A 25,131-nucleotide genomic window follows, 5' to 3' on the forward strand; every position below is an offset into this window, starting at 1 on the left:
TTAAGGGGAACTGAGATGGTTTTAAAAGGAGAATTCATGTGTCTGGAAATGCGAATTTGAGACTAGATCGTGGATCTATAAGTGGTATTTTATATCTGGTAGTAACCCAGAAGACCTTACAACTGGACATGTATATTGACTACTTGATGAATCAATTACATTTTTTGTTCTCTCTCTCCTTGATGTTGTTCATTGTTGTTTGCTTCTATTGTGTTTACTCTATGAGGTGGTTTGGATAGCTAGGTGTGCCCTTGGCCCCAATTATTTCCTACCCTCCTTGCATTACTAAATAAGTAAACCAATTTGCAAAGTCATTTAGATAGCAAGATCGGCCTAAGAAGATGGCATGTTTTTGAGTTTGAGGACTTACAAATGGGAGGCGGAAACTCTTTATTTCAAACATCAAAATAATGTGAATTATTTCAAGTAAATCACTAATGGTAGAGCACATGGAAGAATGTGAAAACCAAAGTGAGTATTGGAAATCATACATTTCACTAACATTCGTTGGAAGCCTAAAGAAGTTTCAAGTGGTCACTAGGTGTTTCACAATAGAAATTGAGGGTTGAAAACTAGGAAAATTAGAAGTCGAGATCAGAAGATAGGGTAGAGGAGCCAATACATGAACAAGGTCCAATAGGTGATATGTTAGATGAGCACTTTAGGCTAGTAAGCGAACAAAATAGACATACAACGGTGCACTAAAAATGTCCTATCAATGCATATATCCAAAAAGAGAGGAATTTTGTCCAAAAAACAACCACTCATATGGTGGCACATTAGTGAACCATTAAACATGATTTGGTGAATACCTATGAGTTTTGTCACTTTTGGGACCATTTTTGACACTTCCACAAAAAGCATGTTTATGTGGCATCATATATGACCATGTGGACTTGAAATTTTATTTTTAAATAGAGGATTTTACAAATAAGCTGCTGGAAAAAATTGAGAGCAATTTAAAAATTCTACATAGCATTTTGAAAAGCATGAAGCTAGGGTGAGTGCGTATTGGCTCCTCTCTCCTAGAAATTGTTTCATGAAGATGCATGGACAAGAGAAATACTTCCATCCAAGTATAACTTCAATATCAAGATGAAATCATGTAGTTAGAAAGGGTTTTTCATCATTAAATGTTGTAAATTTGTTTACAGTTACCATTTCATAAACTTGATAATTTTCTCGTTTTGCAAGGAGATGACAAAGTAAAGTTTGAGGATAGGAAGAAGCCCAAGTCCAACCAAAAGATGGCTTTCAAACATTGTGAAGTAAAAAAGAAAGATATTTGAGGACAAATAGAAACCATTGCAATATCAAGCACAAGAAGGATGAAGGGGCAACACACAACTCCATGATTTTAAGCAAGATGAGGACCAAATGAAGAGATGGAAATGCAAAGTTAGATGCTACAACTACAAGGTATTTCAAGTTCAAGCAAAGGAGATTCAACAATAACATAAAGATGACAAGCATGAGGATGATTCAAGGTCTAGCATTTCAGTACTCCACACCAAGCTCAACATGGGATCATCAACAAGGCATCTGCAAATAATTCATCATACTAGCAAAGAAGAAGTCTAAAGTTGTAAATCAAAGTAAAAAGGAGAGTGCAATGGCATAAGAAAATGACCCCATTTAAGGAAAGATGAAAATCTAGAATTTCAAATCATGAAGCAAGATATAAATTAAGTACTATTAAAAGTGCAAGTTCAAGGACACCTCAATGGGACGATTTCCAAGACAAGGAGGATGAAAGGTGTTGTTCAAACAAGATATTTATGAAGAGTTTGTTATCCACTCATCGCAAACCAATCAGAACTTCACATGTCCAAGACTATTCAATCAAGCCATTCCAAGTGCACATGTGAATTGTATGTAATTTTCTCATTGGTCAATCCTCAAGAGGATATGTAAGCCCATGTGCCAATAGACTTTCTCGTTAGCAAAGAAATTGGTGTCTTATTGTAAATGGTTAGCATTTAATGCATGTAGCTGGTAGTTGTGTTGGCATGATCTTGGCCATTGATCTCAAATCATTTGTAAATGAGGGAGACTTAATGAAATTGTTGCCAAATTTGTTCCTTATTCATTGTATTTTTCATGGTGAATACTTGTACTGTTTTGGAGTGTTACATGGTTTCTCATATTTCTCATCTAGTTTTAAATTTGCTCTAGTTGAATAGAAGTTAAAAGAAGTTTATGTCAAATAGCTGGAGAGTTTAATGAGAGATATTGTTGTAGATGAGATCATGGTGAAACTACTGTTCATATCTTTTGGTACTTGTTGATTGCAAGTAATAATGTAAACGCAATTGCAAGCATTTCACTTCAATTGCTTAATATTCCTTGATTTGCATACTTTATGGTTTTGATGAATGTTGGTTAACACTTTGTCCCTCTTTCTCACTTGGCTTTACCTTGACTCTAGACGCCCAGAATGTGAGGAAACAAAAGGATGTCACCAACAAATGGGTCAATGTATGTGTTATATCATTGCCCTCTGAATTATAAGGTACAGCTCCCTTATATGCAAGATATACTTGGAATGATGTTTTTATGTGATCAAAAGAGTGACTATGGGTATGCTCTTAACCTGAGAGCAAAAGAGGCTAACCAGATTACTCATAGACATAAGCAACCTAGGTGAGATTTTAGGTCTAACACTAACTCTACTCCTAAATGCATCTAAGACTATGAGATACGAGGAGATGTAATGGAAGCAGGACATCCATGGCCCTAAGTGGCTCTCTGACCAGTGAAGGTTACCCAATGGCAAACTCCCAACACACTTCAATCCTAACTTCACATCACAAATGCAGGATGTTATTAATGCAGCTCTGAAAAAGAGCAGAAATACCTATGAAAGATAGCACTCTCACTATCCATACTATTAACATTGTACTAACACTCTGATTAGCCCAAATACTAACAGGCTACAGCTTCACAAGTACTTGTCCTACAATTCCAAAAAGACTAATCTTCATGCATGTTAGCTCAACTGAAGGAGACAATGAAAGAAACCTAGGCATGCTAGTTCTAAGTGGAATTATAACATCACATTACCTAGTTACAGACATCAATCTAATCCTTCATTCCATATACCTCTCGATTCTTACTCGATAGTCTTTGCTACCGGGGGAGAAAATGCATGAAACTTGTCGATCCTTTCTAGTTACTTAGAAAATTACATATATAGGCCCCCTCTTAGGGTTCTTGAAGAGTTACAAATTCATCAATTACATTAACAGAGCACTTGAATCGCTCAAAAATCCAAAGGTCGTCCATTACAATTCAATACATTAGAGAAAGAAAAGCATAAATGGTTAGAAACCTTCAAAATGGTTCAAATTACACTCTGATCTGTAATAGTCACCTTGGCACCAAATCCATATAATTTGTATTCCAACAATCACTACAAGTTTGAATTCTGACCATCGATCTCAAACTAACGATCATGATTAAAACATAACAATGCTCTTTATTTTTCCTCGTGGCTTCTTGTTATTCATACGATATCTTCTTCCAATGTGATGATGAGATTATTAGCTCTTGCTATTTCGCTGTATTGACTCAAGGTTGCGACCATGTGACCACATATTGTCGCTCTTTCGCAACTTTAACTCATGATTAACATTAACAACTTGTGACGTTGTGATGTTTGTTTTAATGTTTAACTGTTAACACTTTCGCCAAGTCGCAACTTAACATGTCTCCATTCTACTGACTGTGGCAAAAGTGCAACAACTGCGTATTAACTGTAATTGCACCTTCACAACCTTCTTTAAGAGTTAATCATAACCTCTTGTGACAGTGCAATCACTTGCTTTCGTTGTTTCGAAGCTTTAACTCGTGATTAACATTACATTGCCTAGGACCATGCGATCAATGGCTTTTGCAGCTTCGCCATGTTAACTCCTGGTTATCTTAATCACTTGTGAACATGCGATAAGCGTTGATCTTAAAGATCTGATGGCTGAGATTAGAGACTAACTCTCTGAATACTCTACATTCCAAAGAAGGTTTCACTTTGCAAAAGAAATTGTTGCACAACCCACACAATTTAGTTCCTTCAAACAAGCTCTCAACAATGAAATACCACTACCAACAAGAGCAAGGTTTGAATGTAAGTTGAACAATGATGGAGAAGGAGATGGAAGAGGGCAAGATACAGACAAGATTTCAGCCATCCATGTTTGTACTCTTAGGCCTAATCACTAGATGGCCATGGCTATAGAGGGGGGAAAATAGACTAAGGAATTTGGTTGTCTTTCTTGCAGCCCAAGATGTTAATAAGATTCCATCCAGGGAATACTTGAATGAATGGTTGCATAATGTTAGGAGTAAGAAATTAGGATTTCATTTTTCTTACCTAAGAATGATTCAAATAGCTTTATTACTAATTTTCTTTGCTAACCCTAACTCCCAAAAGGAGGTGATTGATAAGCAATTATGGAGGATTGGCTAGTCTTGTTTCAAGGCCATACCATGGTCACCTAATGCTATCAATGCTAAAATCATGGCTCTGTCATCCCCTTGTTGGATCCATGTCTGCAATCTTCTCCCTTTTCTGTAGAGCCTTCTTCCTTGGTCTCTTGAGCCCCTTAGCAAAGTTTTGAGGGTAGCTAAAATTGATAATTTGTTGCCTCGTATTGATGCTAGAGTCCTTATTGCTATTGATCCTGGTAAGGATTTGCCAAAAGTTGTAGTTTGAACTCCATGATCGTTCGTTTCTTATCCCTACCTCCTTCCTTGGCGGCCTCAACTCCTGCTTTCTATGCAAAAGAGAAGGGCACTAGAGACATGATTGCCCTCTTATGAAGAAGAAATTTGTAATCTTCCTAAGAGCAACCCTAAACGACCCAAAAAAGTGAATCCACCATCTCAGCAAAGGAATCCTATCAATGGTCTCCCTTGGGCTTCAATGTCATCTCTTGACATTCCTCCTGTCAACTTTGAGGCAATTTGCACCTTGCTCGATGCCCTACAAGCAGCCTTCAATAAGTCTATGGGATCCCCTCGTCCTTCAAAACGTGAGCTCTCCTAGCTTGAGACTCTCCTTGGACCTAATGAGATTAATCTTGGCCTCCGTCCTTTGGTTTGCAAGCCCAAGCACATGACTCAAAACATCCAACAAATTGTTCTGGAGAAAATTAAGAAAATCTTTGGCCATAAGTTTTGGAATCAATCCTTGGTCCCCTCGGTGTTACCCCCAATTGATGGAGTCTCTTCTCCTTCCCATGTATCTCCTAAGCTTCAAAGTAACAAATAGTCAGCTACTCTTCCCAATAACAATGGGACTATGGTGACCTCCTTTGAGGTGGACCTGACTAAAGTATGTAAAGATGATGCCCAGACCATTGATGGGTTTGAAGCCATCAAGCTTTCCTGTGATCTTGAAGACAGACTGTGTAGTTATAAACTTGCGGTTATTATGGCTCCTCCTCCCCTCCCCCCTCCTAACCTCAAGCCTCCTATATCCCTTCAGATGGAGAACAATGCTATTAGGCAGCCTGGGAATAGAGAGGGTGAGGCCCTTGGAACTAGTAAGGATTTTGTGAAGCAGAATGAGATGAAGGTTGATTACTCCAACTCTGATAAAATGGATGAGGATGGTGATATATTTATTTTCAATGTCAAGAAGAAGTCTAGAAAACCCAAGACTAAGCAAGATGTGGCAATGAAAGAGAAGTTTGAATATGAAATCTTTTGTAAGGATGTGGATCCTTCTCCCAAGAGGAAGAGGGGTAGGCCCCCCAACTCAGTCAAAAGTATCAAACCATCCAAGATCCCAAGGAACAAACTACCTATATGTTTGAAGAGCTTCAAAGCTCCTATGGACATTGAAACCTGAATTATTACCTAATGAATGCCAAATTCATATCTTGGAATATCAGAGGACTTGAGTCACCTGCCAAAAAAGGTCATTAAGAGATTTTTCAAGAACCATAAAGATGCGGACTTTGTCATGCTTCAAGAAATCAAAACAAACTGATTCCAACTTGACATTTCCCTCAAGTGTGTTTGGAAAGAAGCCAAAATTGTTTTCACAAATCATGGTAAAGGAAAGGGAGGCGTTGCCATCCTAATAGGACCCGAGTGGCAAAAATTAATTACTAATTGAGGATCCTCCCCTTGCTACAGAATGGTGTTGGTTATTTTGAACTTAAATGGAAAAGAAGTAGGAGTTCTATTTATGCTCCCAATGACCATAATGATAGAATTTCTCTTTGGAATAGGATGTCAAATAAGAGATATTCCTTGGATATTAGTTGGAGATTTCAACATGGTGGAGAGGAATCAAGACTAATCAGGAGGATCTAAGTTTGAGTGGAAGGGAGATGAGAGGTTCTTTTGGTCCAAACTGATTAGTAAGTTCAACCTCTTTGACCCTTTGGCAGGATGTAAAAATGAGCATAAGGGTATCTGGCACACCTAGTCTAATCTCCAAAAAGGAGCAAGGAGGATCTACTGTAGACTACATAGGATTTATGTTTGTAAAGAGGCTTTTAAGAAGGACCAAGATGGCGTTTGTGTGCAGGTCTTTTCTTATACACTCTCTGACTACCATCCTATCACAGCCTCCATCTTCATGTTGAATCGAGATCATGCACCCTCTCATAAATCTGAAGGCTTTGCCCTAAACACTTCTCTCCTTAAGGATGAAGATACTAAGACTTCTATAATGGTGATTAGATGGTATAATCACAATACTGTGAAGCACCCGGGAGCATCAAAAGATGGGAAATGGTTGAAAGTTGGAAGAGATTGTTCCAAATAGTGGGGAAGAAGAAAGCTAAAGACTCTAGGGATAGGGAATGTACCCTCCACAAGTCAATTGTTGAAGCTGAAAAATGTATTCAAGCAGATCCTTCCAACTTGGAAGCTCTATATTCGCTAACCCTAGCCAGAGATTGCTTGAGGAAGCTACAAAACTCTAAGATTAAGGAAGCCAAAATTAGGGTCAAAATCAACTGGTTGGAGCATGGGGACAGAGGGTCAAATACTTCTTCCAGCTTTTGAATCATAAGGAAGCAAGAGACAAGATTGAAAATATTTGGGAAGATGATGAGGACATTTGTGATCAGATGGGTATCCTTAATGCTTTTGCCAACTTCTACTCAAAACTTTTCACTTCAGAGGATGTGGGAGGCTCTATGGAAGAAATAAGAGATAAGATCAAAAACCTCATTCCTAAGAAGGTAGATGATGAAGACAATAATATGCTTGACCAGCCTATATCTAGAGAGGAAATCACTAATGTCATTTTAAAGATGAGCAACGCGAAGGCTCTGAGGCTTGATGGGTTACCCATTGAGTTCTATAAGGGTAACATTGATTAGATCTGGCAAGATCTTTTGATGTTATATGATGAGGCTATTGAAACTAGATTTCTTGGTTTTGTTACCAACTCGGCCCTTACAAAACTCATTCCTAAGGATGGAGACAAAACTTTAATCAAGAACTAGTGGCCTATTACTCTACTCAATGTGTCTTATAAGATTTTGGTCAAAACACTAGCAATGAGATTGGAAAACATTTTACCCAAAGTGATCAGCTCCACACAAACTAGATATGTTAAAGGAAGATTTATTCTTGAAAACTTAATTACTTGTTGGGAGGCCATGGACTGGGCTAGATGTTCAAGTCAGCAAGCATGTATGTTTTTGATAGCTAATGAAAAAGCCTATGATAGGATTGAATGGAAGTATATCATTATGATGCTTGAAGGACTAGGGTTCTCGAGTTTTTTTAACAAAATGATTAGTTCTCTCATGATTGGTGCCACAACCTCAGTGGAGATTAATGGTGATAGATCTAGCTCCTTTGCTCTTTCTAAATCCATTAGATAAGGTTGCCCATTAGCCCCTACTCTATCTATCATTGATGCAGATTCTTTGTTCTATATACTGAGAGATGATTCAGTATCGCCAAGGGTGAGAAAGATTGTGCTTCCCAACCAAGAGGAACTAATCCAGTTTGCAGATGTTACAGCTATATTGGTAGTGTTATCTGAGAAGACTGTTGAAAACATAGCTGCCAAGATAGATGCATTTTGCTTTGCTTCAAGCAGTAAAGTACCAATGGCTAAATCTATTATGTTAGGATGGGATGAACACCCCCCAGTCTATTGTGATAGATTTGATGTTTCAAGGGGGGGCCCGAATCACTAGCTAAGATACTTAGGGATTCCCTTCTCAGTTCATCCTAATCTAAATGCAATGTGGGGATGGGTCAAAAATAAGATTGAGAAGAAACTTTCCAAGTGGAAAAACAATTATTTATCTCTGGCAAGTAGAGTGCAATCAAAAGATTTTGTCCGCATACACTTATAATATTCCTCAACTTGGTTATTCAATCAAGCTCATATTAATTGTGTGCAAAAGGTTATCAGGGACTTTCTTGGTTTGATGGCAAAGGTAAGAAGAAGAGACGTGTTGTTAAATGGGATTGGTGTGTTGGAAGGAAAGAGGTGGGTGGGCTTGGACTAAAGGATCTTAGATGGCAGGGTTTTGCCCTGGCTATCAAATGCACAGCAAAGGCCACTCAAGGGAATGAACCATGGAAGATACTAATAAAAAACAACATATCTAGGGGAGTACCTTGTACTGAAAGATCTTGGAAAGGGCTACACATCAATGATCTTCTTTCAAGTAAATGTAAACTCAAGGTTGGTCTTTCAAGCTATGTGGAAAGGATGTGAACAGATAAGAAAGTTAGTTTCAAGAAATAGATTAGTGGATCAAGAGCTTAATGTTTGTGGAGAGAAATCATTATGGTGGAATCTCAAAAGAAATGATATACCCCTTGCCCTCCTTCAAGGCTGCTCTACAAGGAAATGGTCAAAAAATGGTATCAAAAAGTTGAGTGACATCATCTCTGAGGGAAAGCTTTTAGAGTGGCAAGAAGTTGTTAACAAATATAATATTTCTCTATCTCAGAAAAGTACATGCTCCATACTGAAGAAGACTTGTGTTGTTCTCAAACTCCCTAGAGCCTGTAGTGATGTTGCTGATAGGCTCCCCCTACTGGGGTGGCTGGATGGATCTCCCTTATACTTTACCAAGCCAAACTTGTGCATAACCTTCTCTCTGACACTTTCCTATCCTTGATCACCTCAACCTTACATGGAACACCAACCTCAACCACCAAACCTGGATTAAAACTATTGGTAATCTTTGGCATTTGCCCATCGAACCTAAGATTCAATGTTTCTTTTGGTGCCTGCTTCTACACAGACTCCCCTTCTCTAAACTCGATGGTGAGCCCATCTACTCCATTTGCTAACTCCCAGAATCCATTTTACATGTGTTCTTTGATTGCCCTTTCCCAATGGAGTTTGGAAGATCTTTGGTATTTCTTGGGGTAGTGGCATTTCAGTGTTTCAAGTCTGTTAGAAGTTGTAATCTTTCCTTCGTATGTTTATAAACCAAGGTTAATCCTCCTTTCTTTATTGTTATAATATATTAGGATATAAGCCAAGGTATCCTAATATATTTCATTTTTGTGCTTTTTCCACTACATCTTATTTTGTCCTCTAGTGGAATATGTGAGGACAAATACTTATTGTAATTTGTAATTTAGATTATTCCTCCTTAAGAGGAATCTCACACTTGGCCTCACACACTTATGAATGGTGGCATTCATAGACATGGGAGTTACATTCTAACTCCTCTCTCTCATCTCTATTTAAGAGATGACCCTCCTCTCTCATTTCTAATGAGGTTTCTTCCTCTTCTCAATTATTGTATGAGCAATTGCTCTCTTGCTCTCTCTCTCTTTCTTCTTAGGCTTTTCATGCCTCATTCATAATGTCACAAGGGGTTTTCTTTGCTTTCCCCTTTTCAAATATCTTGTCTCATGGTGTTGGATCTTGAAGCTTTCTCTCTCCTATCTTATGGTAATATCTTTTCATGCATTAACTCGCTTAGATTCTTTCCTGGTATTGCTTATTTACATATTTATTTTTCCATTTCTAACATGGTATCAGAGCAGTTTAATCTTTGTTTTTGAGTGTTTGCATGAAGGTACGATTCGAAGGAGACTCTTGAGAGAGATTTCACTAATTTCTTTTTTAATCTTCTTAAGTTGGAAGAAAATGGTTTTTTTTTTTCTTTTTGGGTTTGGCTAATTTACCGTCAAACCTGATTAACCTATGTTTGCTCTAATTTGTGCAGGTTACTTCTTATTTTCTATTAGTTTTCATCTAACCCCCTTTGGAAGGCTTGCCGCCAAAGGGTTTTCCTATCTAGATATCAATTTTTTTTACTCTTGTTTTGGACAGCGTGCTGCCAAAACAAGAAGCATTTATTAGATAGCACTTATATTAAATTGTGCAATTTGTTTAATTTTAAATATTTTATATATTGATTCTACTTATCATTTAATTAAAATAATCTTCTTCAATTATATTAAACAAATTATTCTAAGTGTGATTGTTAAAAATAAACTTAGAACTCTGAATAGATTAGTAAAAAAATTGTGATTTATTTTCTTTCTTTTTTAAAAAAAAATCTATTCTTGGTAATATATATATATATATATTTCGCTTCTTTGCGCGCCGAATCTCTGGAACCTCAGATCCGTCTTGTAATCCTAAGCAATTTCCCTGACTAGGCACTGAAACGACAGCTTCCTAATAAGCAACTCTGTGCTCTTTTGATACCTGCGGATCTCTCGAAGGGCAACTGTTCCGGGCCTAAATCTGTGCCGCTTCTTCAATCCGCCTATTGTTGGCGCCGATTTGCGAGCTGCCTTTGTTGCCAATTGCTTCCAAGGAGCCTTTCTTCCTGTGGATTTCCTTGTTGTCTGCTTTGTTCGTGCCATCTCTTTTGGAGAAAGAGGTTGTGCTGCAGAGACAGTGAAGCAGAGGCAGCGGACAAATACCGAATACGTTTTTTTATTACGCTTTTCTCTTTTTTTTGGGACGTTTTGCAATAATTGGTTTACATTTTTTTTTAATCATAGCAGCCTGCCATTTTTTCTCAGAACCGTTTCTAACACCTCTATATAGAATCTGATGCCTCTGCGACAAATTCTGGACCCAATGCAAAACCTCACGACCCCAACCTGCCTGAGCCCATCAATGTCTTGGTGGGGGATCGCCTCAGCCTCCACAACCATCTTCAATTGCTTAGCCGCTCTGGCAAACTTGACGAAGCTCTAGTCGCTGCTCGTCAGGCGCAATACTCTCGTATCTGCCCCACGATTTTCACCTTCAACTCTCTCCTATCTTACAAGCAATAGCAATAGCAGAGAATGGGGGATATTACAAAGGACGCAGAATTCCATTAGAGGAGGTCGATGCATTTCGAAAATAATTAGTTCAGTCAAAAATAAGCTCTCAAAAATAGCGTGAAAATTTATGCAAAGTCAAAGCATCCTTTGAAATGATGTTAGAGACGAGGATTAAGCTGTTCATTGAGAGTTGCGAGCATTTGGACGAGGCTTTGTATAACATGTTCTTTAAAGGTTAATAGAATGTCAACTCCCTTCTGAAGCCTCGATCTTATTAGGTTGGGAATTGGGACTCTATGATTCACTTTTATGGTTGAGAGCGTGATTATAATATCCATATACCCTCTTCACTGTTTTGCAGAGGTATGCATAAGTAGTGCATGTTTTAGATTAATGGAGGGTTATTTGTAATATTTAAAAACTTTATATGTTTAGGAGTATATGCAAAAGGTCATGCAAAAAAAACATTTTCTGTTTGATTTTAGCCCACCCTTGAAGGTTTTACTCGACCTTCTTGCTTTTTCTGATATGGAGTTGGCTTCACAGGCTGGAGATAGTCTGAAAAATGTTTTCATTTGCAAAAGTTTTTAAACATATAACTTTACTCCTGCTATTCATAAAATCTTCCCCCCTTTGCTTGATACTGTGACATTTCTCTGCCTTTTTTGCTTCCAAGAGTCATGATTCCTCATTCTGGGGTTTGCATATTGTAATATGACATGACTTTAGCTAGGAATCTTATTGCCGTGGCTGCACATCTTCTGGGTATCTGTGTTATACATCTCTGAACTTTCATTCCAGCTATGACTGTCACTTACTACTGTTGGAGTTCTTTACAATTTCTGAGCTTTTTTTGGATATTAAAGCCGCCATTACTAATCTTTGCTGTGAATATGATGCAGGTCCTTTTCTAAATAATGAATAGTCAATGGACTGCTTGTTACCATTCTAACAGTAAATAATCTATACATTGATTAGAATAAATCAGTTATTTGATTGTGAAATTTTATTTGCATATACAACCTATAAACAACCTTCATAGCGAGAATAAACTTCTCTGTTTTAAGGCCTTTAGTGCATATTGTTTCATATATTCTAAACAACCATATTCTTAGTTTATGTTGAAAAAATTGCATTAGCTGTGTAATAACTGCTACAATTTTCTAGTCTCGAAAAAATATGCTCTGCAGGGTTAGGCAATGGTAATTTGCAACGCTCTTGACTGTGTCAATTCATATTGTGTTTTTCTGAAGTGTTTAATTCTAAATAGTTGGCAAACTAGTGAAGGCGAATCGAATGTGGTTGTGCGCACAGTAATATTTTCACAGATTATATTGACAGCCTTACCAATATGACACCAGTTTGCCATCAGTCATTGCTAAGTATGCTTTCAGCAAGAATTATACTCTTCTTTTCAACTTTGAACTTAGTGTTCAAATAGAGACCTACTAAAGTTTTTGATCTTATTTGACAAGTCCACGTTCTTAAAATCTTATAATGCAATTTAATAAATTTGAATTTGGAGAGAAAATGATAGAAATTTTATCATTTTTTTTGTGAATATAGGTATTTATATTATTTTTCATTTTAATTTTTGATCAAGCATCAAGGTAAGTACCTCAAGTCTATTTCTTTTAGAACACGTATTTATGTTCCATCAATAATTTGGCTTCCATGTGAGCTAGATATGACCTTGTTTCATTGTAGGATTTCATATTTTAAGTACATTTATTCAAGTATATATGGGGGCCCACATATATACCCAGATAAATATACAAGCTATTGTGATTTTATTAATTTAGAATGTTTTTTTCTTCTCTAAAATACATATGCTCAAGACTCCACTGCATAAAATCTCTTAAGTACTCATGCTTACCCTTAATGGAGTTTTCTACCTGATATCTAATAATTTATGCTTATTGCTCTTCCAAATTCTTCTTATTTATCTCAAATTATTCAGGTTTATGAGTTATCTTACACTATTGCCTTCATTATTTAATGATTTGACTTAATTGATCTATCTGCACATGGTTGCAGTTTTATGCTTTTATAGCATCTCTTTATGCTCATTATAGCATTTCATGGTTTAATACCATTCTTTTATTATATATATATTTTTTTGTAAGTTGCATCGGGAGCCAATTTATCAAGGTTAACTATGGTGGACCCGACAGTTTTTAACGGACTCATAGTTGCCTTATCTGGCCGTGGTGTATCTCTCCAACCTATAATTGGTGTGCACTTACTTCAATGGAGTTTCCCTCCATTTGTCCTCAATGCGAGGATCATATTTTTATGGGGATTTCCCATTCCAATCCCTTTGTCTCCTTGGTGTATGCTCCTAGTTTTGATTTATTCGTGGTATGACTTCCTACACCTTGCTAATTTTTTAGTGTATAGGTGACGAGGCTACCATATCTTGGAGCACTCCAATATTGGAGACTCTATTTGAGAAAGTTGTTTTGACCCTTGTTGATATATTTCCTCGTGGCAATGATGTTGCTTGTCCATGATGGATTTCTTATTTGAAGGCAATATGTTGTCACTCCTCATAAACCCTTCCTTTGATCCACATCAGCAATAATTCTTGGAAAAATTGTAACTTGAATTATTTGGTGCTTGAGGCACATGTTCTACTAATTTATTATTGTCTCTCTTATATTTCTTTGATAAATATACAATGCGATAATGTTCTGCATACTTTATTGCTTAGATCATGAGTCATGTAAGTTATGGTGCTGCAGCCCATTAACTTGCAGGGAGATGATTCATTAAGTGGACTATCTATATCCACGTGATTGATGCAATGTTGATGCAAGTATCATTAGTTGGCCTTGTCTGTGGTCATTAGTACATTAGTATAATATACTTTTCATGAGATCATTGATCGAACTTTTTTTGTACTTATTGATAATATTTGAGCATATACTTTATCTTGATATCAGGTTATCTCCATTGTTTTGTGGTAACATGCTTTATTTTCCTCATTGTTTCTCTATGAGAGTTTTATTATCCTTATTCAAAAGGATTTCTAATTTGAATATAAGATGAAATACTTCTTGTGGATAGTTGTCTCGTTTCTTGTCTCTATGTTTTTCAGATAATCTATCCAGGCACATACAAGACAATATTATTTGGTGTACATTTCATGACCTATCCACTTCTCTCTTGGATCTACGAAGATCTACCTACACTCACAGAGACCTTTTGCATAATTGAAGACATTCTCAAAGATCAAGTTGCTGCTATTTAGAATTTCATTGTAAAAATATGGGTTTAATACCCTTTGATGTAATTTCCCCAAGTAAAGATTAAAGGGGGGTGTTAGAAGTTGTAATCTTTCCTTGGTATGTTTATAAACCAAGGTTAATCCTCCTTTCTTTATTGTTATAATATATTAGGATATAAGCCAAGGTATCCTAATATATTTCATTTTTGTCCTTTTTCCACTACATCTTATTTTGTCCTCTAGTAGAATATGTGAGGACAAATACTTATTGTAATTTGTAATTTAGATTATTCCTCCTTAAGAGGAATCTCACACTTGGCCTCACACACTTATGAATGGTGGCATTCATAGACATGGGAGTTACATTCTAACTCCTCTCTCTCATCTCTATTTAAGAGATGACCCTCCTCTCTCATTTCTAATGAGGTTTCTTCCTCTTCTCAATTATTGTATGAGCAATTGCTCTCTTGCTCTCTCTCTCTTTCTTCTTAGGCTTTTCATGCCTCATTCATAATGTCACAAGGGGTTTTCTTTGCTTTCCCCTTTTCAAATATCTTGTCTCATGGTGTTGGATCTTGAAGCTTTCTCTCTCCTATCTTATGGTAATATCTTTTCATGCATTAACTCGCTTAGATTCTTTCTTGGTATTGCTTATTTACATATTTATTTTTCCATTTCTAACAACGTCATATCTGGTTTTATTGTGGAATTGGTAGAAGTTACAATTCATGTTGGTACGTTTTTACTCCTCTTTTTCTTTGGCACATCTGGAAAATTAGGAATGAGGATATTTTCAAGGGTTGCCATAGAATTCTCACCGAGTCTCTGCAGAGACACATTTACCTTAACATTTCCTCGTAGTTGACTATGACTATGCAGGTTAAAGAGCATAAGTTGCTCAAAGTCATCAATGACTATGCCACCATATTCAGGAAGGAAGGTATTCCATACAAGTTTAAAGCCAAGGATAAGATTGAAGTTGACTTCAATTGTACCTTAAAGCAATTTCTGGAACAAATTAAGAAAAAGAAAATGTTGTAGGCTTCTTCCAACAACCTATCAAATTCTGAAATACACCAAGATTTGCCCACTGCAGCTAGCAACACCTCCAGTCAACCGTGTCTGATAGCAGGTGCCCCACCAACTCTTCCAGCCTTGCCATGGGAAGCATGATTCTCAAACCCATATAATGTCATTCAGCAAGATGGTTTCAGACTTAAATGAGCAGATGGTCCCCAACCATGGACTGCTTGGTTCAAATTGGATGAATAATTCTAGATTTTTGTTTTGTACTTTTTTGAAATTGGCTATATGTATGAGTTGTTAATCTAGATCTAACTGAGCCATAGATCAATATGTATTTTGATGGTATCCAGTATAGCTGACGGTGGTTGAACTCTATGCAGTAATGTAATGGACTGTATCTAGCTCTTTTCCTTATAGTTAATAGAAAAACACGCAAGAATGGATGGCCCTCTACAGGTAGTTAATGAAAACTACAGCCATAGAGGTCATCAATGCTTTTTTACTTCTAGACCTTTCTAAAGAACGAGCAATTGAATTCCTAACTGCTTCATCTAGTTGTCATTGGTCTTCAATATATTCTGTACAAGAGAGTTTGCAAGAAGGGTTTTAGGTGTAGACTCCCCTTGAACTTTTGGCTTTCTTGTACTAAACTTGATGCCTTTCTGAGCGATAATGGACTAATGTACTTTCTCTCAACTATAAGAGCTTTTCTTTGCAAATGCTACAAATCTAAAGGAAACATCCTGAACCTGGTATCTAATGAACCCCTTGCACATGCTTCCATACTGCAGAACTCAGGTATATTTTGAATCAGGACTTCCTAGTGCTAGAAGCACTTGTCATTCTATAATTCTATAAACAACATACAAAGCCACAAACCAAAATGTGAAAAAGGACTAGAATCATTTTGTAAGAAAATGCAAAGAAAACTTCAAAAAATAAGCAAAATCAACAAAAACCTACATCTTTTGTTAAATCTTCCTCTTCAGTGTCTTTGGGGAGTTCTCAACAATTGCAATCACATAGGAATAGCTTGCAAACCAGCTTAGCGCATGCAACAATCACCCTTCAACACTTGTGCAATAGCAAGCAAGCAAGAAACTTTAGCAATGGAGACAAGAAGTTTTAGTTTTCATTCACAAATGCACAAACAAGATATGTTTCAGCATTTTAGTCCTTTTAGTCTATTTTGGAAGTTTGCTTTTAGTTGACCGAAATAGACTAAAATGAAACTTTTAAAAAAATAAAAAATGTGCCAAAGTCCCATCAAATTCTTCACAATTTCAGCTGTGGATATAAAAATTTCTTCAAAATTCTCCTAACTTCTTGCAGGTTTGACAAAGAAACTGATAGGGTAAATGCGTGATCCTATTTGGACTCAAAGCATATCGCATGCAAACCCTTATTTGGGATAGACTAGACTGGGACCCTGACCTTTCAGGGAAGAGTTTGGTAACTTATGTGTTTTTCTTTTCCAAGTCCTACCCAAGTTTCTTGGCAAGTCTCAAGTACGAGTCCTATTTTGGGCTGCTAAGTCCACATCAAGTCCAAGTTTTCAAACTTTTCTCTAAAGGGTGTCAAGCTCTCTCCTATTGGTAGGTTTGGCAGCAAAATTGCTGACCAGGCTGCCAATGTTGGAATCGTTTAAGAAGAATACTGGCTTGAATTTAAAAACCAATATACAACCATAAAACCAAGTTTTTTTTAACAATAATTATAATAAAAGATCCCAAAATTTCATGTTATTTTTATAAAAACTATTTTAGTTTAAAGTTTTGTCATGTTTTGTCTCCTCTTCCCTGTTTTAAATATATGTGATTGAAATAAATTGCATTGTTGCCACGCCAATTCCCATGAAAATAGAATGTTAGTACAGGAAAAACCAATACATTTTTTTGGCATGAGTTTTATTTTCATCTTTTGCAATTCTTAAACAGTTAAACCCTACCTAGAAAGCTAGTTATCATATTAAACCCCCTAATCAATCTTCTAGTGCATAAAAGAGGAAAAATGTCATCGTAATATATATTCTTGGGAAAACAACTACTATTAACATATGAATTCTTTATTTCATTGCTTTGCAATTCAAAAAATGTAGAACCTTGCTCAACAAAACACTTGTGGTTCACAGACTAGGAAAATGGTCGCCTAGTTCAATATGTATGGAGAACCTATTGATGTCTATTTTATGACATAGAATAAACTACCATAGGGAGTACTCTATCCTCTCGATCAAAATCTTCTATGTGCTAAACATACAAACTGTGTGATCATGCGAACTACTCCAAGGTTTCAAATGCTTGTGATTTTCTTGTTCAAGAAAGACTCTCGTGGTAGGATGATTTGTTGCAAACCTCCAAGGGCACTTTACATGGTATAATTTCAATATCTTTGAATAATTTTGCCCTTGAGCTTCCGAATTCTACTTCAATCAAAACTTAAAAAAGGAAAACGATTCAAGGTTGAGGAAAACTATTCTAACTCTAAACTAGACCTATGAGCTTTTTGAGACAAATTTGCAAAAGTGAAAACTAAACCAATCCTTGCTTCGCCAAATTCAACGACTACAAAAGGAAGCTATCTTCTAAGGGATCCAAAGGATTTACATTGCACTTGCTCACCAACATTTGAACAATGAACATGATAATGGAAGTTAAGTTTTCTATCACAAGTTCAAACTAACCTTGCACAATAGTTGAAAATCATCCAATTATCACAGGCGAGAAAATAAACATCTTAATCAAATCCTTCATTCAATTTAATATCTTGAAAATAAAATCTACTTTAGTAAGCAACAAGAAACCATGTAAATTGCAAAAGATATTAAATTCACCAAAAATTAAACAATGAATTTATGTAACTGTTTTATGCAACAATCTCTTTGAATCTCCCTTTACAAATGAAATGAGAAAGGTTCATATAAGAGTTCAAAAACAAATGAAGGTCCCAAATCAAATTAAGATTGATGAGAAAAATTTGGACAACCATATCCTAACTAGGGTTTACAATGCTTCTCCAGTGAGAACTAATAAAAAATGAACCACTCAAATGGAGATTTCTTCTAAAAGAAAGCATTCCTTATCCTTTCCTTGGCAACATATGCAATGAACTTGGACACCACATGTACTACGTTATCTAATTGGTGGAGATAGATGGTTGCCACCTTAGCATGCTTATCTCTTTGAATCAAGTTAGCCTTGAACAATTCTTCATCAATATTGGGAATATGGGATTTTGGAAAAATATTCCCAATGTGCATTTTTAAACCTCTTTGAACTCGGAACTTTCTCCCTTTTGAATGCTCTTAATCATCTTTGATCCTAGATCGTGGGCTTCATTCCATGAACTTTGAAATCTAGAAGATGCCTTCGTAATCTTCCCTTGTTCATCCATGCTTCTTCTTGTCTTGAAATTCTTCATCGGTGATAAAGTCCTTAGCAGTGTTTGTTTTCCTCATCTGTGAGTGCAATATTTTCTTATACCATTTGAATTCCTTTGTTTGATCTTTAACCTCTGGAAATCCCAAGTTGTTCTAGTATTTCCTTCATCCTTGTCTGCCCTAGATTGTTCACTTCGCATTAGACTTCCAAATCAACATTGAGAAAATTTTCAATGACTCATTACTATGGTTTCACCAATCTTATACTAATCTAGAGATGGCCTTATGAATTGTGGAAATGGTGATATGCTATCCTTGGAAATGCATTTTCAGGTCTAATTTTCAAGAAATTTCCCACACATAGGCAAATTTCATCATTGCTTCCTTAGTGACTTCACCCTCTAAAAAAACCTCTCTTCCAAAATCCACACCTTGTCTCTCTAGAAACTTGTAACTCTTCTTTTCTATGCATAAACTTAACATTTTCCCTTTCAAACTTAGTCTTTTCCTTTTTCCCACTTGGAATTTTCTCTAGATACTTGATGATATCAACCTTAAATGTCTTCGGACTCCACAATTTTTTGAAGATTTCTCTAGCTCTAGAAAGTGAATTTCATTTCTTAGGTTGTCAACACTTAGCCAATTTTTATCATGAGAGGAAGTACCTTGCTTGGTTTGTGGGGTTTTTTTAAAACGAAATTTTCCACACTTGGAGGAGCGTACTTTGTAATCACTTGTGGACTTTCCTTGCTTTGCCTTGGATGGATGATGAACTCTTCCCTTCTTTGATTGGATTTAGCATGGTTTTTGAGTAAATTGCTCGTGAAAGGTTACACTTCAAGTGTGTTTGTGGAAATCTCCATGCCTTAGACAAATTTTCATGCCTTCCCAAGGTTGAGCAGACTTGTTATTGACTTGTCGAATTTCCTCATTTTACCTTGGGTAGAATGGTGAATTCTTCCTTTCTTTGATCTAACTTCACCGTGGATTGTGGAATTTCTTCTTTCTCCTTTGGCAGACTTCTCTTGGAGTGAGGAATTTCTTCAATCCTTAGCCAAATTGGTAATTATCCTCTAGTTTGGACAATCTTTAAGTGTGCTCGAGGATTTTCCTTGTTTTACCTTGGGTTGAATAAGGATTTCCATACTATACCTTAGGCAAATCTCATGCTTTCCCAAAATTGAATGATCTTTGTAATCACTTACGGATTTTCTTTGTTTTACCTTGGTAGAACAAGGAACATTTTGATCGGACTACACATGGTTTTGAGGATCTTCCTTATTTTACCTTGATTGGATTTGTTATTGAATTCATAGGCAAATTCTTAATGCTAGAGAAGACTCCTTGTTCATTTGTAGAATATCCTCCTTTTAACTCGGGTGGATTTGAAACTGGTTTGAACCTTGACAAATTCTCTCTTGAGACATTGGACTTCATGTCTTGTCAAGGAATTCCCAAACACTTTGCAATTTTTCCAATCATCCTCAAAACCTAGACGGACTTGGTCTTACAAACCAGATTTTCACACAACTTTCTATGAGTTCTTGATATCCAATTCTTTTACAATTTCCCATGCTTTCACAATTTTCTCAATTGTAAGCAAAACCTCTAGCTTTCCCAAAATAGGAAGTTCTAAACTTCGAAACTTTGAAAAAGTAAAAAAGTAACTTTGTAAATTTAGAAAAAGAAAACAAAAAAAGCAATATCCTAGATTGGCCTCAAAATACTAAAAAAACTAAACTTCTGAAAAGGGAAAAAGCCAAAAAAGCATTTTTCCCTAAAAAGTAGGTGTCAGAATTTAGCTCAACCAATGTTGATCTTTGTCCCTTGGCCCTTCTAAACGCTTCTGTAGCATCAAAATATACATTTAATCATGCTTCTTCTTTTTACATTTTGATGACACTCCCAAACTTGGCAATACTCTAAACTTTGATTGATCTCCTAAACTTAAAACTGGAGTCTAGCAAGAGACCAGAGATTGAGATTGAAACACTAAAATAAAATCCTAAAAATGAAAAAATTAAGGGTCACCATTTGCAATGGGGCGATGTGTGGTAACTTCACAATAGAACCAATGAACAATCATTTATGTTAACATTAGATGCTCTTTTATTTTACAAAGTACTTCAGACAACAGTAAATTCAACCCAACAAAGCATTCATCTTATTAGACCCCATGTAAATCTTCCACAGTAGATAAAAATAGAGTATCTGAGATGTAAGTCATAGGGAAAATCAAGGTACAATGATATCATTAACAAGAAAGGATCTATTGAGGCATATCTAGACAAACTGCACACAAGTTAATAAAGCCTTTCAAAGAAGCTTCTACTATGTCTTCACATAAAAAACTTCAATCTAAAACTGATTAATTTAACCCCCAAAATTCAGTAATCCTATCCAATAAAACATTCATCATACAATAAAGATGGCATCTTTTATGGGCTACTTTTGGCAATGGACTCATTTTTGCAAATATTGTCAAAATAAAGATTCGCAAATCAACAAAAATCTGGAGAAACACTATCCTATAAAAGTTACTTAAAGTTGTAACAGTCACCCAAATAAACATGTTTTAGTAATAATTTTGTTTGAACTATTTAGATTCACTTAATATTTGATACCTTAGAAATTTACATTCCCTAATTAAATCACATATTATAGTCTAAAACCCCATGCCATTCATCTAAAGTTAAATAAACTCATGTTTACGGAGACACTGCAGTAAGGAGGTCCCTATAATGATTAATCCAATGCCCTGATTTTAATGGCATCCCCAACTCCATATACTCACGTCTTCATGTAACTATGTAAAAAGCATGTTACAAAATTAGTATCAGGGTTTGAAGGAAAAATCCCTCTCAGAACCAGAGTTACCCTTCTGCATCTCTAAATTCGTGTTCATGGCTTCCAGTGGCTGTACTGGAAACATGCACAACTACAATACATATATTCATACAGTTTGTGCGAAGAAAACAATTGGCCAAAATTTATCTTTCTCAAGAAAGTAAATGAATATTAAAAGAAAAGCATCACAAGGATCCATTGCCTTACATTTTCAATCATAATGAGATGTTCTAAAATGTTTTGTATGCATAATGTTACCATTTATTTACAGAAGACTTCCTTGGGATTTTATGGGTTGTTAGGGTTAAAAGAGTTTCTGGAAAAAGGCAGCGCCCTGGGAAATAGAAACTTCGTGCATTTATAATGTGTACCATTTATTCACATTATGTTTCTAAAGTTTCAAGCATTGTTAGGATTTTTACCTGTTACCTTCACAGGTGGGACAGACACAGGGTTTGAGGACAACTGGATCATAAAGAGGTGACCACTCTATCGTTGCCCTTCCTCCGCACAGTTTGCATTGCATAAATCCTCTGCCATCGCAGACTGAACAAGGCGGTGCTGTCTTTTTCTACATAAAGCAAAGTATTTTCAAGCTATAAGTATGCTGCTTTATTTGATAAACTGCAAAGTCAATGAACTGATATTGAGTTGTAGCATAACTTTTTGAAGTAACAATGGGTGACTACAAGATCCTTGAACTGATATTGGGCAATTGCAAAACCCTGTGAACTGATGTTTAATTGTTGCAAAATAAATTGAACTGATTTTAAGTACATTCCACACTCCTTAAATTGATAATGACTAACTGCACAAGTCTTTGAACTGATATTGGTAGTTGCTTCATCCTATGAACTGATATTGGGAAATTGCAACAAAATTTCAATGATATCGTATACTTGCAAATTTGCCTAAACTGATATAATCTAGTCGCAAAATCCTCTGAACCGATATCGTGCAATTGCAAAATTCTTTGCAATGATGCTCGGCAATTGCATTATTCAATAGAGCAATCCAGGGTAATTGCCAAAGTTTTGAACTAATATGAATAATTAAAAACGATTTTGAACTCGTATGGATAACTGCGAAATTCTCTGACAGGATTTTTAACTTCCAAAATTCAAAGCACTCGCACTTTCCATTAAAAATAATGTTGGACTTACTCGTTTGGCTTCGGTAACATTTCGAATGCCTCCTACAACAAGAGATGATGCAAAAGAAAGAGTGACAAGTCCTCCCACCGCTACAGCTCCTATTTTTGCGAACAGAGACAGTGGATTTTTATCCATCTTAGCCGGGAAAAAAAAAATGTGCTAAATTAATTTTTCCCAGTAGTGCTCTTTCCCTTTATCTATTGAATATTTTTAGCGGCATGGGAAAGGGGTTTAGGGTTCTAGCGAGTATTGCAGTAGGTAACTTGCCATTTTAAACTCTTGAAAATGTAGGATTTATCCTTGCATATGGCTGTAAGCGAATTTGAAAAGTGTTTTTTTTCCTACTTATCAAGTGTTTTTTTTTTCCTTTTTAATTTTTTTAATTGAATATGTATTAACTAAACGTTAATAGTCTAATATTAACATATTAACAAGAGAAGCGTCATAGTTCCTACCTAACGCATAATGGTTGTAGAGGTGTAAATGAGTGGGAATAAGGTTAAATAGTTCTAAATTAACATTGTGAATGCATTAGTTTTTGTTTAGAAATGCACTTCTGATAGGATAGGTCATATTTGTTGTTAAATTTTTGTCCTAGAAATGCAATGCAGTTGTAATCTGAAAGGATGGCTCATAATTTATTGTTAAGTTCTTAGTGTTATATTATTATATGTTTGGGCATTTAAGCCCAATAATAAGAGGCCAAAGTCTCCAACTATGTATTATTCTCATCGTGATTATCAAATGGAAGTCACACTATTTTTAATCATTAAATAGAGATAAATAGTAGTATAGAACAATAACAACATAAACATATATGCAGGAGAAAAAATGAAAGATAATATATAGGAGGAAGAGGAAGAGAGATAAAATATTAAGATAAAGCGATACCAACATAAGTTTTGTGTGTGTGTGTGTGTGTGTGTGTGTGTGTGTGTGTGTGAGAGAGAGAGAGAGTGTGTGTGTGTGTGTGAGAGAGAGAGAGAGAGAGTGTGTGTGTGTGTGTGTGTGAGAGAGAGAGAAAGAATTAAATATAATTATTTTTCTTAATAAAACAAATAGTCAAAATAAAATCATGGTTATAATGAAAAATTAAAATATATTATATTTTAATTAATGAAACTAAGAATTTAATTTTTATATTAAAACTCACATTTGTTTAATTTTACACAGTTAGGGAAGGTTTACTATTTAATGTTTTGTATTTCCAATTTTTTCATAAAATTAAGCAATTTTTAATTATGAAATAATATCTATATAATTATATATATACATTTGTAAATAATAAATACATGTAATACATGTTGATGAATAAATATAATGTAATAAATAAGAAATAGAATATAACTATTTAATTTTAATACATAATTTATAAAAACTTAATAATAATTTACATATCCTATAGAATTGAATTTAATTTTTTTTGTGGTTAATTCTCTTAATATGTTTTTTTTGATGTAAAATATAATTATTAATTTAATATTAAAATATATATTTAAGTTTTAAATATATTTAAACTAAATGATAAATTGTTTAAATATAAAATATTAATAATGATAAATGATATAATTTACAAATTGTAACACTTATCAATTATACATATTACAAACACTATTATAAAATATAATTAAAAAAGAGTATTCTTTAATTTATTTTTACAAAGGTAAAATAATAGTAATAATTTAACTACTTTTATTAAAAAATCAAAGTTCTGGTAAAATTAGAAATTCAAATACAAATATATAACATATTGAAATTATATTGCTATTGAGAATTAATATTGATTAGATATGTTGTGTGAGGTGGAAGATAAAATGATTGAAAAAAAATAAAAATCTTATCAAGTTAGCACAAGATAAAGTTGTAATTAATGCATTCATTAATGCAAGAGGAAGTTTTAAAATATTTGTATTTTTGTTGAAGGAAATTAATATTCTCCCCCACCAAAAATAGTATGGACCAATAGAATGAATGAAAAATATGATTTATTAAATAATAATAATAAATTTTAAAAATAAACATTTGAACTTTCATATAATCTTTAAAATTCTTTGATTTAATTAGTCAATGTTAATGTAATATTAGTATGACATGAATGCATAAGTATTCCAGGAACTAATAATAATAATAACTATTGATAAGTCTATTGCTGTGGAAATTTCCTTTTAAATTTTGTTAATTGAATATGTATTAACTAAACGTTAATAGTCCAATATTAATAATAATAATAATAACTATTGATAAGTCTATTGCTATGGAAA

At 35.1% G+C, this 25,131-nt stretch overlaps 1 protein-coding gene across 1 annotated transcript in view; it reads right to left on the bottom strand.

Annotated features, from left to right (window-relative positions):
- The window catches only part of LOC149541188 (plastid transcriptionally active protein), a 65,737-nt gene extending 42,549 nt beyond the window's left edge, over positions 1-23,188 (bottom strand). The window contains exons 1-2 of the mRNA XM_089802189.1: positions 22,880-23,188; positions 22,139-22,287 (exon numbers count right to left, since the gene is read on the bottom strand). Coding sequence (XP_089658315.1) covers positions 22,139-22,287; positions 22,880-23,005 — 275 coding nt within the window. The 5' untranslated portion in view covers positions 23,006-23,188. The remainder of the gene's footprint in view (positions 1-22,138; positions 22,288-22,879) is intronic.
- Positions 23,189-25,131: the final 1,943 nt, after the last annotated feature.

Source organism: Cupressus sempervirens, chromosome 9 (assembly GCF_028749045.1).
Source record: "Cupressus sempervirens isolate cs-2001-9-10 chromosome 9, ASM2874904v1, whole genome shotgun sequence".
NCBI lineage: Eukaryota > Viridiplantae > Streptophyta > Pinopsida > Cupressales > Cupressaceae > Cupressus > Cupressus sempervirens.